The sequence below is a fragment of the Coloeus monedula genome, assembly GCF_965178545.1.
Source record: "Coloeus monedula genome assembly, chromosome: 10".
Taxonomy (NCBI): Eukaryota; Metazoa; Chordata; class Aves; order Passeriformes; family Corvidae; genus Coloeus; species Coloeus monedula.
In genome coordinates, this window is record NC_138790.1 from 5,617,586 (window position 1) to 5,630,747 (window position 13,162).

Genomic DNA, 13,162 nt, shown 5'->3' on the forward strand with positions numbered 1-13,162 from the left:
GTCATTACATGGAACAGCAGTGCCTTAATGGCTTTCTTTAAAATTTTTCCCAGGGTCTAAACCTCTGAGTACTGGTGTACTGGATAGAGCTGTAAGCATGTTTGTTCCTGCTGCATGGCAGCAAAGAAAGCAGTAATTTGTTTTGGCTCCCTCTTGAACTAGTCTTTAAACTTGTATAGCCTCCTAATGTTTATCCCAAATGCCTCTTAGTACTGTGGCTGTTTCAATTTTCCCTGTCTTCTGAAGATCCATCTGAAAACATTGAAAGAAACAGTGCAAAAGCTCTGACTTGCTCCTTTCAATTTAAGCCTCTTATGGCATTTGATCCAGCAAATGCTGCATTTTTAAATCTCCTTTTGTTTGTGGATTTATGGATTTATGTTTTGTTTTGGTTTTTTTTTAACCTTTGCCCTGTTCCTTTCCCATTAATTCCCACGATAAGAGCAGGGTTTTTCCCAGATTTCTGAATTTAGCATGACCAGATTGAGCATCAGTTTCACCCTTGCTAAATCCAGTGTGCTTGAAGCCCTCAGGGCCAGCAGAGGCCCCTGCTCTGGATGGCCATTTAGGCTGGATTTGGGATATTTGGTTGGGGAAATAGTCTGAAAACCAGAGCTCATTTTATCCAAAAAGGATGCAATACAGTGTAAGGTGGTGAGATGCTGAAGCTTTGATGAAAGTTAGAGTGTGGAGTGTTTCTTGAGAAAGCAAAAGGGGGGGGTATCCCTGTGTTTGCCAGCCTATGATGCCCCCACCTTGCTGGGAAAAAAAATAAAATTGCCTGGTGAGGCTAGGAGTAAATCCCTCTCTTCAAGTCCTTCCCAACAACTCACACAAAAATGTGGAAACATTCTCATTGAGAGAGTTTTTTATTGTTTTTTACTTGCAGTGTGGTAATTCACTGGAGTGTGGAAAATGATGTTGCAAGTAATTTCAGTTGAAGCTCTTAATGCTGTTTTGTGCTTGTAATACTGCATTAGCTCTGATCTGTGTTAGCTTGTTCTGAAGCTTAGTAGCAGGAGTCTTCTTGAATGTATCTGAGAAACCATCAAATCCTCTTTCAGCTAAAAGTCAAGCAAGCTCCTTGGAGAGCAGTTTGACGGGATTGACACTAATTCCAGCCTTAAAAATCTTCTGCATTCAGCCCAGAGCTGGGGACAGGCCTGGGGGTGTTCATCCCAGGAGCCCACTCCACATGGGAAGCTTCAAAACCACCTGAAGCTCTGCCTAGCTGGTGAGCAAACCATGGCTTATGGCACACTTAGGGCCTGGAAAAGTAGAAACACAGCTGATAGATCTCAACTTCTGGGTGCACTTGGGAGCTGTTTAGAGGGGAGATGGGACAGGATCTTTGTGGTCACCTCAGGGCCCCTGAAATCACACAGTCAGTGGGCTGCTTTTGTTGTGTGGCCTCACCGGTGCTCATAAGGCTTCTCAGATAAATCACAAGAGAAGATCCCTGCCCTAAACCAGCCTGCTGTCTGCATTAGGGATAACAATAGGGGATAAACATAAAAGGAAAATCAAAGGATTAAAATCAGTGGAAGTTAATAACCTGAATATATTCAAAGATCTGGGCTAAAACAAGGGAGACAACAAACCAGGAGTGGAAATCAAAGGCCCTAACAAGGGGGAGTTAAAAAAAATGAGCTACCAGTTCAGCTGAAAACAAGAGCACTCTACTTTTGTGAGTAGTATTTTCCCTCTTCTACTCAAACTTTAAAATGCTGGCTAAAATTTCTACATTTGGTTTAAATTGATTTAGGTGGCTAAAAAGGGGAGATTTAGAATGTCATATTTAAATGCAACCAATTTTTCTCTTCTCACTTTTAAATTTAAAAGAAGGTTAAGCCATATTGAGAGTTACTTTTTCATGACATGGCAGGAGTGGTATTGACTTTGGGCTGAGGTTTCCACAGGAAAGCAAGAGCAGAGGTAGGAGTGAGCTCTTGGTTCCATGGAAGTACTGGTACAATCTCACTGATTTCACAGGAGAAAAGGTCCCCCCCTTGGCAATCGTTGCCCTTGTAAAAGGCAGTTTTCTGGTAAATACATTATAGCTATAGCGCCAGTGCCCCAGGACACGTCTGGGGTTAAGCCACCTGATCCTTTTCCATGCAGCACCCCCTACTTTAGTAGTTATCTGGGTCAGGGTACAGGAGGAAGCCCATGAAAGTGGAATCATTGAGGTTGTCAGCATAGACACCGTTTTTGTCCCCATTCCCATACACCTGAAGCCAGACCTCGTCCCCGGAGCTGAGGTGCAGCAGGACAGAGCCACTCGCTTGGTCAACGTTGTTGTTCTGGAACTGGTCATAGGTGAAGATCACGGCCTTGTCCTTCCTGTAGAGGCTGACCTTGACGTCCGACAGGTAGACCGTGAGGTGGTAGGCGAAGTAGTAGGTGCCAGGGACGTTGCAGAGGAACTTGCCCGTGCTGGGGTCGTAGTGGCCCTGCTCGTTGTAGAAGATCTTGCTGAAGCGGATGGGGACGTTGGGGGCAGGGCTTCGCTCTGTCAGCCCTACGCTGAAGGCAGAGCGGTGGACAAAAGCATCTTTGCCCTTCTGCCCTGGGGTTCCAGGAATTCCAGGAGATCCAGGAGGTCCGGGAAAGCCTCGGCTTCCTACTGGGCCTGGTTCACCTTTGGGACCTGCTGGACCTGCAGGACAGAGTGGGGACTGGGAGCTGTGTTTGCACTGTGTTAGCGGCTGCTACTGAAATGCAGAGGGGGCTGTGGCGTGAGCCCTGCTTGGCAGCACGGAGCTGAGGAAAGGCTCAGGGACTTCAAGAGCCCCCAGGACGTTCCACTGAGGCAGCGAGTGGAAACTCTGCTCACCCCCCACCCTGGCTGTGTGCAGAGCTGCTGAGAGCAGCATGTCAGAAAAAACATCATTAACTGGGGAAACAAACCCCACACCAAACTGTTTGATTTAGGTTATGGAATCTCCACCCCAGGAGATAATCAAAAGCCATCTGGATAAAGATCAGGCATGAACCCACCAGACATGAAACCTGTTGGGACTGGGACTGGGGCTGGGGCTGGGGCTGCCTGTGGACTCGAGCATCAACATACCACCTGTTCCTCACCAACCTTCATCTCCTTTATCTCCCTTTAGTCCATCTCTTCCATCTTTCCCATCCCGGCCAGGGACCCCGTTGTGGCCAGGGTAGCCCGGTGCTCCTCCCATCCAGTTGGCACATGGCATTTTGGGGTCAGGCTGGGTGTCCTGGGCAGCCACCCCTGTGGAGTGGGGGGCCATCAGCAGCAACGAGAACAGCAGGAAGCCTGCCGGGCCCCTCATTGTTGGTTCCTGATGTGGACAATGGCTTTGTTAACTTTATAGGTTAATAGGGAAAAAAAGTGAACACTCTCCCCCCCCAAATAACAGAGAGGCACAGAAGACTGAAGTTTGAGTCAGTACATCTGAAGGAAAGCAGTGCTGCTGGCCCCAAGGGCCTCTCTGCATCCAGCGTGCTGCTGGTGTGAGCTCCATGAGCCAAGCTGGACCCCTGGGGGCACATCCAGTGCAGAGAGGAGCAAACACCAGCTACTCCTCCAGCTTCACGGGCTCTGTGCACAGGCACAGATGTTTCAGGACTGAGCATGGCAAATGCCAGGGTATCTGTGGCTGATGTCCTTGCAAAGCTCTGCTCAATTAGCCACAATAAGCCCTGACTCCTCCCCGGGTGAATGAGCAGCCAGTGGAAGGTACAGGTCTGGCAGAGCCTGTCTCAAACCCTCTACAGCCTTGAAGCCAGGCAGGGGTGGTTTGTCACTGCACAAACAGCCTGCTCATCTGGGTTTACCTAACACAAACAGGAACCACAGCCAGGCTTCCCAGTTCCTCTGAGCCACCATATAAAATTATGATACTGGAGTTTTTTCCATCTGAATTGTTTTTTGATTACAGGAAGACAAATTCCACAGTGTTGAGGCATTCTAGGACTGTATTTCTCTTTAATCTGGCTGCTTTGCTGGTCAGAGCAATTAGTGCAGCTGCCCAAAATCAGGTGGGTGGTGGCACCCTGCAGCCAGCCTGGCTTTGTCCTGTGTTCCCAGGCCTTGGTGGGCTTTGGGTCAGGTTTTTAGAACACAAGATATTTTAAAATGACCATTGTTGTGTGATACTGCTCCCCGGGCAGGGTTTATACTATGGAACAGTAAGAGTATCCTGTTAGAAGCATTGTAAGTGGCATAATAGGCAATAAAAAGTGAGCAACATCATGGCAATTAGAGTCCCTTACCTCTGTAATTTTCAAGAAAAATAATATTTTGGAGCAATTTCTTTGCAGGGTTGATTTTCCTAGGCAAGCTATTCAAATGTCGTACTTTAAATAATGTCTTACTAGCTCTGGTGTAATTGCTTCAAAGAAAGCTAAAGGAATGTGCTGGTTTTAGCTGGGGCAGGGTTAATTTTCTTTGGGTAGCATGGGTTGTGCTTTGGATTTGTGCTGAACACAGGGTTGATAACACAGGGGTGTTTTTCTTATTGCTGAGCAGTGCTTGCACAGCATCAAGGCTTTTTCTGCTCCTCACGCCACCAGTGAGGAGGCTGGGGGTGCACGGGGAGTTGGGAGGGAACACCTTCAGGACAGCTGACCCCGACTGACCTGAGGGGTGTTCCATACCATGGCATCACGCTCAGCTATAAAGCAGGGGTAAGGCTGGCCCCGGGCTGCTGCTCGGGGACTGGCCAGGCATCAGTCAGTTTGTGAGGAGCAACTGTTTCCATTTGCATCACTTGTCTTTCTTGGGGTTTATTTGTCTCTCTTTGTTATTTTCCTTTCCACAACAATTTCTTTTTGTTATTATTACTATTTTATTTCAATTATTGCATTATTCTTATCTCTACCCATGAGTGTTCTCACTTTTACCAGTGCAATTCTCTCTCTCCCATCCTGCTGTAGCAGGGGTGAGTGAGTGGCTCTGTGGGGCTCAGCTGCTAGCTGGGTTAAACCACAACAGTAACAAAGAGGTTGCCATGATTTCAGTTTTTGCAGGACATTGAAGGAGCTTTGAAAAAAAACTTAAAAGCTCTGTCTAATGGCTTTGGTGGGCAGTGCCTAACACCTAAAATCAGAAAACTCCAAAATCCATGCCCGCCCACCCAGCCAGGCTCCAGCCATCCAGCAGCCACACAGCACTCTGAGATGGGGCCAGTGCCCTGGCTTGGGGGCAGTTTTGGGGCTGGGGGTGTGCTGTGGGGTCCAGTGAGCACAGCCTGAGCCTTAGGCAGTGTTCCTGTGTCCCTGCGCTTTGGGAAGTGAAATGCCCCTTTGCAGCAAGGGATGTAGTAGTGATTGTTCATGAACCAGCGTGGACCAGTGAAACTGATGTCTACAAATCTTGAAAGTGGCTTGGTTTGCTAAGCAAGGGTGTGCATAGTGATCACACTGAGACATGACCCCCTTGCCATGTCCCAGTGGTTGGCACCAAGCAGAGGGATCTTCGTCCCCCCTGCCTGGGGGCACATATATGTACCCCTCCAAATCAGCCCAGGCTGCCTGGGGACACCTAACTCTGTTAAAACATGGTGGTGAACCATAAAAATCTGGCTCAAAATTGTGTTTCTTGAGCCATGTTTTGGTGATTTTGTTGGGGTTAGTTCTGCTTTCTGGTGTGCTGCCTAGAACTCAAATACCATTTCAATTTTTGTGGTGTGCCCCACAACCAGGTCTTCTGGTGCAAAATAACCCTCTCCTATAAGGTCACAAGCAGTGCAGGTATGAGGAGCCCAAAGCAGGGCTGCAGGGAGCTTTTCTGGCAGCTGCTTGGCCAGTTTGCTCTGGAGGGCTCAGAGCCATGCCCTCCCCAGCATCAGTGCACACTCATCACACACAGTGCTCTCCTTTCTCGTGAGAAAAGTGCTGTAATATGCAAGGAGAAAACTACTTCTATCCCTACAGTTTAACTCAAGCACAGGTGATTTCTGTGCTTGAGAAGCCAAGCAGTTCTCTGGCATAAGCATGTCTTACAAAGGGGAAGTTTTAAGCTGTGTCTACTAGATCTGAGCTTAAACTCTGGTTTAGAAGTGACATCCCTTTACTTGGTCTTTCCTATTTTGTCTTGGTTTTCCATTTGATGCTTAGCATCAGTTTAACATGAAATAATCTGCTATATTTGAATGTCAGTCAAACCTTTCGGGCAAGAAATAGATGAACAAGAAATAGATGAACTCTGTACTGCTGGTGGCTTTCAGTTATTGCCTTGGCAGCTGCTGTATTAAAAGCACATATGCATTATATGAAGCTTATTCATTTATCAGTAGAAACCAGAGTAGCATCTGTGAGAACAATGCCATTCCTAAGGGCTACGTAATGATTCAGAATTTAAATTTCAGATAGCACTATATAAAAATTATATACAGCCCCCACACCTTTCTGTGCAAAACAGACCAAAAAATCCATCTGTTTTCCCACTAGAGAATTTCCCTCAAAAGGTATTAACCAGGGCTTTGGCTTATGTCAAACGTTTTTCTTTTTGTAATTCTCCTAGCATAGTTTTTGCTGATGTTCCAGCAGTGGCTTGTCCCAGAGGCTCACACCTTAAATGTGAGTGGTGCAGGTTTCTGGTGAGGAACTTATGCGACTCAAGGAGATTTGGGGCAAACCCAATCTTCCCTGGAGTCTTTGAGGAAAGAGGTGAATTGAAAGGTGCCAGTGCAGTATTTACTGTTACAGCCATGCCGTTTTTCACTGTTGTTCCTGACTACTTTTTGATTTAGGAGTTCTGTTCTCTAAATAGTGTTTCCAAAAAGGGGAGTATGAATCTAAAGGAGATCAACTATTCTTGGTTTAAAATACCCTCTGGCTATTACAAGAATAACTCAGAGAAAGATAACTTCTTGCAAGCAGAAAAGTCTGTCCAATTCAGCCCAAAAGAAAAGAAACTCCTGAACTTAGTAAGGAGGGAAAAAAAAATCATGCTTACCAGCTGCTTTGAGTCCTGGTTGGCTTGCTGCAGTCTGTTTAGAGAATGAGGTCTGGCTATCGCATCGCTATCCCTAAGGGCACGGGGAGCTGTCAGCTCAGACACTGCTGTTTCCATTTGCTATTGCGCATGCTGACCTAAAAGTTGGATTTTCCCATTAATTTTTCCTGGACATAACTTAAGTTTTGGAACACATATATAATCCACTGGGATAGCTTGTGAAGATGGCCTTACAGGGAAAAGATGGGTTTGGGAATTGGACGGGAACTGGAAGAGCAGTGGTTTCCTGGAGAGCCTGTGTGAGAGCCTGTTCAACCAGGGCTGTGCTTGCCCAGCACCAGCTGCTGCTCTCTGCAAATTGGGAAATGTTGTTAGTGGCTGGTGGAGAAAGTGTGTCCAGCTTGCAGTAATGCACGCACATGGGGCTTTCAGTGTGTTAGTAAATGAATTATTGTGGAATAAGTTTGGACTTCTCCTTTTAACTGCAAGAACCATTCCTGCCTGGAGGCTGCTGCCACACCAAAGAAGGGCAAAGCTGCCTGAGGGGGAGAGCAGCACTGGGGGAGAGTTCCTTTTTAAGGCACCCAAGCATATGCCAGCACTATTGTAAATGACTGGAGTAATTTCCGCCCTAGGTTGGCTTTCTACCTATCGAGATTTTTGGCTTTAGGTCAAAACAAAGTCTCTTTCTCCCTGTATCTGTCTCCTTCCAAAGCAGAGGTTGAACCTTAGCTAGCAGACGCTTTCCTCTGCAGCTGCTCTCGGGCAGCTCAAAGTTAGCTAGGTGGAACCTTGGCAAACCTGAGCTCCCAAATCATACCAGGAAAAAACAATGTGATGTGTGATGTTGCAACTGGGCATGGGGAGCTGGTGTGCTTGTGAGAGGGGAAACTCATCCAAGTGAATGCCAGCATGGCAGTATTCTGAATTGCTGAGTTCTTTTCAAGAGCTGGCTAACTGGAGAGACTAAAAAGATGTATAAATGAGCACATAAGTAACATTTTATATGTAGTGCTGGGAGTCAGAATGAGTGAATTTTTAAGCCTGAGGAGAAGGTGCAGAAGGGAGGAGCCACAGGACAACTGCATACTGCCTGCCTTGTTTTGGTCAAGCCCTTAGCCCAGCATTTGAAGAATATTTTTAGTTTTTGTTGGATGATGGGTTTTCCATGCAATGTTGAGACTGAATCTCTCATGCAACCCCAGTAAACTATGACAGTGATCTAGTTGGATCTGTTTTGTTATAAATGTGATTTTCTAGAGCCATGTGCATTTGTGTGCATGCAATGCGAATGTTTCCGTTGAAGTCTCCTGAGTAATGAATGGAGGAGCAAGACCTTGGAACTGAAATTGGATCAGCTTTTGCTGTGGAGTGAGAGGTTTTCAGCTGCCCCTGCCCCAGGTGTGAGCAGGACAAGGCTGGTTCCCCTGCCAACTTTTGGGTTGAACCCTGAAATGTATGATTGGGGTATTTATTAGGCTGCCAGGAGTTGAGGACTGGACCTAAGGTGCTTAACAGGTAGTGCTGCAATTACCTCATGGTCTTTCAATTCAGTTGTCAGGGAAATACCACAGTGATAAATTTTTCAGTGGTCCATCAAACATCTTCCCAGACATTATCCCTGCCTCCCAGGAGAGAGGTGGAAGTTTATCTCTGGGGGTACACCCAGCTGATACACCCCCTGGCACACTTGCTTGTGGTTATGTTATGTTGCACACTTGGTTTGCAGATTGGTGCTGGCTCCTGTTCCTGCTGCAGAGGGAGATATTGTACAATCCAGGGAGTTGCTTCTGGCTTTGTGATAGGAAAACAAATCAAACGCTTTGGCTCTGCCTGGGGACAAGAAAAACCTGCCACCAAATGTGGGCTGTCCTGGCAGTGCCCACAGCTGCGGTGCTCAGGGACAGCAGCTCTGGATGGACTGGGGGTGTTTTGGCACAGAGAAGGCTGCTGCTCACAAGTCCTGCAATGCCTTCTCTGCTTTGCTCCATGGTCAACAGCTCTCCTGTGTGGGACACGTACCTAACTTGGCTACAGGCCTCGTGCTGAGCCTGGATGTTTCCTCTCTTGGATCTGATGCAAGCCAGCCAATAAGAAAAACACAAAACTGACTTGATGGATTGTGGCTCGCAGCTTTCAGTAAGAATTAAAAATAAGCACAAGGTTATATTTAGCCGTCTGTAAACAGGAATAAAATAGAGCAGAGGCTCATTATCAGCTATGCTCTGTCAGATCCCTGCTGGTGTTGTTTCAGGGGTAGAAAGCTGCTTTGGCCAGGGAGGTTGGGATGGTTGGTGACTGTCCAGGCCCTGTTTGGCAGGGTCTGTGCCATGGGGATGGGGCAGGAGCCCTCAGCTGCCCACCACTGTCTTCTCCCAACGGGATCAAACCAGCACCACCGTGGAGCCCAGTTCCATGGGAACCCTCATCCCCCTAGTTGTCCCTTCCTGAGACTGCTCTTCCCATCCAGAGCTGGGGTTCCTCCACTGGGATCTGTCCCGAGCACTGTGCTCCAGTTTGCTGTCCCCCCGGGATGCCAGGTCATTCCCTTGTCTTCCCTCTGGCCCTGGATACCGCATGTCCCAGAAACAACACACATTCCCCACTTTGCTAAAAATGGCCAAAACTGCTGATGCTGTCTGGCAGGCGGCCTGGCAGGCTGCTCCCTGCTATTTTGGTGCTGTCTGAGGCCATGCACCCTGGAGGGACCATGGCCTCTATGCCAGGGTCTGCAGTCTCCATGCCAAGGGTGCTACTGGCTCCATTTCAGGGCACTGCAGGCAGCTCGGACAAAGTCAGCTCAGGCCAAGTCCACTCCTGTGGCCAGCCAGACCTGTGCCTGTTCCTGCCACTGCCTCATGGGCACCTGCATTGGGTGCAAGACACCAGCGAGTGCTGAGGAGCCAGCTCCAAAGAAAAAGCAGTAAAATGGCCTGTGCTGCCATCTCACCAAACTGCAATTCCCCCTGATCCCAGGCATCCTTGTACGCCCAAACCCTTCCCTGTACAGCCTTGTACTTCCCTCTAGTGGCTAATTATTAATGAGAGCTCTCCCTGTGCCAGGCTGGAGGGTATCAGCCTGGTCCTGCGTGCCTCTGGGGCCTGCTCAGCCCCCTCCCCCTGAAGCTGCATCCTGTGGGATCAGCTGTGCTGGTGGGTGCACCGTGTGCCATTGATGTCCCCAGCAGTGCCAGAAGGGAGGCACAAGGGTCATTGACATGGCGTGTGACACAGCCTTTCCTGTTACTGGCCCTGATGTTCCCCCTGGATTTTCCTACATGAGCGTGGGGAGGTGGCACAGGTACAGGGACAGGCAGATCTGGCACCAGTGCCCAAGGCCAGTGTGTGGGTGCCAGCCTGCAGCAGGGGACAGTGCCTTTCTGTGGCCATGTGAAGGCCCAGCTGGGCTGTGCAGGGTGGCTGCTCCCCCAAGGCCATGGTAGTGTGATAAGGGGTGGAGTGGGACAGGACATGCTACAGTGGGGATGCTGAGGCAGCGTTTGGGTCCAGGGAGAAGGTGACACACCCCACTTGGTGGGCTGGGGGGAAGCCTGGCCCTGGCTGCAGGACACAGGACCCACTGCCACACTCTGCCTTTGCTTGAGTCCACCCTCCTGCTCAGCACTGGGGTTACCGATTTCTCGGCCCATTTCACACGCACAAACGGGCTCTTTTCTTCCCTGTGATGGGCAGCTTGGACAGAACAGCTCCTTGCCAGGCTTGAGCAACAGCGCGTTTCTCTTCTTGGTGATTGCAAATAAATTTCCCTGGCCTCAGGGGATCCCCACTTGGCTCCCGGCAAGGGATCTTGGCACAGCAGGATTTCTCATGCCGAAAGGGACATTGAGATGCATTTGTCCAGGAAACGGAGCCCTGTAAACACTGCTCAATGCTTCTTTTATGAATGTCATAGCTGTTCCCAGGGTGCTCATTTCTGCACTGCAAGTTCAGGGTGCTGCTTTGGCCTCCCCAGGCTGGCCAGGGGAAGGCAGCCAAGGGCCCGGGGAGGGGGTTCTGCACGATTGCATCCAGCTCCCCCCCTGCTCCCACGCCAGCCCCCAGCCGAGTAAGGTACTGGCGGCTTTCAGCACAATCTGGTCTCGTTTGGGCGCTCACTCTAAGCTGGGAAGAAACTGGGCAGGGAACAGAATAACCTCAGTGATCTGGTATGCGGGTCACTCCCCTGTGACATCCCCAGCCGAAACGGCCCCCCCAGCTTTCACTCCCTGCAGAGATCGCATCTTTCCAACGAGGCACCTGGGAGCGCACCTCTGCCCGGCTGCCCTCTTCAGCCCGGCTCCACGGGCTGAGCTGTTAATGAGGTACTTAATGAGATTGCCACTTGCCCGCTGAAATGAGCGGCTCAGCGCAGGCAAGGAAGGAGAGCTGGCAGCTGCTAACCACGCAGCCCCCCGCAGCCCGCTTGCGTTCAGCGGGACCGCATTTTTACAGAGTACAGGAATTATTTATTAGGAGAGCGTTTCTGAGTCATTCAGGCAAGGAAAAGCGCATTTCCTTCGCGCAGAGGAGTTATCCTAGCCAGCCCCTCCGCGGCTTGGACAATAGATGGAGCTCACCGCCCTGGCTCCGCACGCCTGGCCGAGGCTGCTGGACCGAAGACACCCCCAAAGAGCCACCGAGCTCGGGGAGAGCCCCAAGACCCTCCGGGGGCAGCCAGGCACTTCTCTCTGCCGGTGGGTGGGCAGTAGGGGTGAGGGAGCTGTAACCCCAGCCAGCAGCAAACAAAGTGGAAGAGGAAAATTGGGTTGTGTCTGGGGCTTTGCAACATTTGCGCAATGTGGTGGGGGTAATCCCAGCACAGTTTCCACGGTCTTCCCGGTCCACATCACGCTTTTGTCCTTTTAAAAGAGGTGTCTGCTCCCAGTCCCCTATTTTTATTCGCTTTTGGTTGCTGAGGGACAGAAATGGCATCATCTCCCCTTGTCAGCACTTCACATCACTGGACATATCTCTTCTTTCAGATGCCATACCTGCTGCTCTCGACTTGGGGTAACAGTGTTGCCGGGTTGTCTGGGGGAACTGCACAAACCAGAGGAGTCTATTTGCTCTGGGTCTGATGGCAAAGGGAGCATGTGGATCCGCAAAACTCCAAGCGGTTTGGCAGAGCCTGGGGGTAGTTGGTGGCTCCACGCTAGGGCCCAGTGCAGGTAGCAAGGAGCCGTGGGATGCTGGAGCTCCTGTTACTGGCATTTCAGAGTACCCCCAGCCCTCCACACAGCAGCCAGTTGGGATTTAGGACTCCTCGCAAGGGGATTTTCTTTCCCTCTCTCTGTCCCTTCCCCCCGTTATCCCCCACTGCAAACAGGACAGTTGCTCTCACTGCAGGCAGGTGTGTGGGTGCTGGTGCCCTCCCGAGTGCAGCCCCGAGCAGGGAGGGCGCAGGGAGGGTGCAGGGAGGGTGCAGGGAAGGCACAGAAAAGGCACAGGCAGGACACAGGCAGGGCACAGGGAGGGTGCAGGGAGGGTGCAGGGAGGGTGCAGGGAAGGCACAGAAAAGGCACAGAAAAGGCACAGGCAGGACACAGGGAGGGTGCAGGGAGGGTACAGGGAAGGCACAGAAAAGGCACAGGCAGGGCACAGGGAGGGTGCAGGGAGGGTGCAGGGAGGGTGCAGGGAGGGCACAGAAAAGGCACAGGCAGGGCGCAGAGAGGGCACAGAGAGGGCACAGAGAAGGCACAGGCAGGGCACAGGGAGGGCGCAGAGAGGGCACAGAGAAGGCACAGGCAGGGCACAGGGAGGGCGCAGAGAGGGCACAGAGAAGGCACAGGCAGGGCACAGGGAGGGTGCAGGCAGGGAGGGTGCAGGGAGGGCGCAGGGAGGGTGCAGGGAGGGCGCAGGCAGGGAGGGCGCAGGGAGGGTACAGGGAGGGCACAGGCAGGGAGCCGGCAGGGCACTGGGAGGGCGCAGAGAAGGCGCAGGCAGGGCACAGGGAGGGCACGGGCAGGGTTCCTCATGGCTCCATAAACCACAGCCCTCGTCGGCTGTGTTTGGAAGCGCTGCCTGGTGACAGATCCATGTCCGTGGTCACAGATCCATGTCCGTGGTCACCCCAGCACTGGGGTGAAAGTCAGGAGCCCGCAGGGGAGATGACTGCTTCCCATCACACTTTGCTGTGCATTATGCAAATTCAGCAGAACAATTTTTGGCCATAAAGGTTTTTCCATTCACTGAGGTATCGATCCAGAGCCCGGTAACCTCTGCCGTGCATTA

The 13,162-nt window shown here is 50.7% G+C and overlaps 1 protein-coding gene across 1 annotated transcript; it reads right to left on the reverse strand.

The window, feature by feature from the left end:
* Positions 1-898: 898 nt before the first annotated feature.
* LOC309576716 (adiponectin-like) lies at positions 899-7,137 on the reverse strand. Its single transcript, XM_082288202.1, has 3 exons — positions 6,932-7,137; positions 3,092-3,311; positions 899-2,659 (listed from the first exon to the last, which is right to left on the reverse strand). Exons 1-3 carry the CDS (start codon positions 7,046-7,048, stop codon positions 2,133-2,135), a joined length of 864 nt encoding a protein of 287 aa, XP_082144328.1. The 5' UTR covers positions 7,049-7,137; the 3' UTR covers positions 899-2,132.
* Positions 7,138-13,162: the final 6,025 nt, after the last annotated feature.

Excerpts from the sequence above, each read along its gene's own strand:
- LOC309576716 (XM_082288202.1), bottom strand. The coding sequence starts at position 7,048 with ATGGAAACAGCAGTGTCTGAGCTGACAGCTCCCCGTGCCCTTAGGGAT. Across the intron at positions 3,312-6,931 it reads ACCAGGACTCAAAGCAGCTG|GAACCAACAATGAGGGGCCC; the intron begins GTAAGCATGATT and ends TGTCCACATCAG. Across the intron at positions 2,660-3,091 it reads GGGAGATAAAGGAGATGAAG|GTCCAGCAGGTCCCAAAGGT; the intron begins GTTGGTGAGGAA and ends TCTGTCCTGCAG.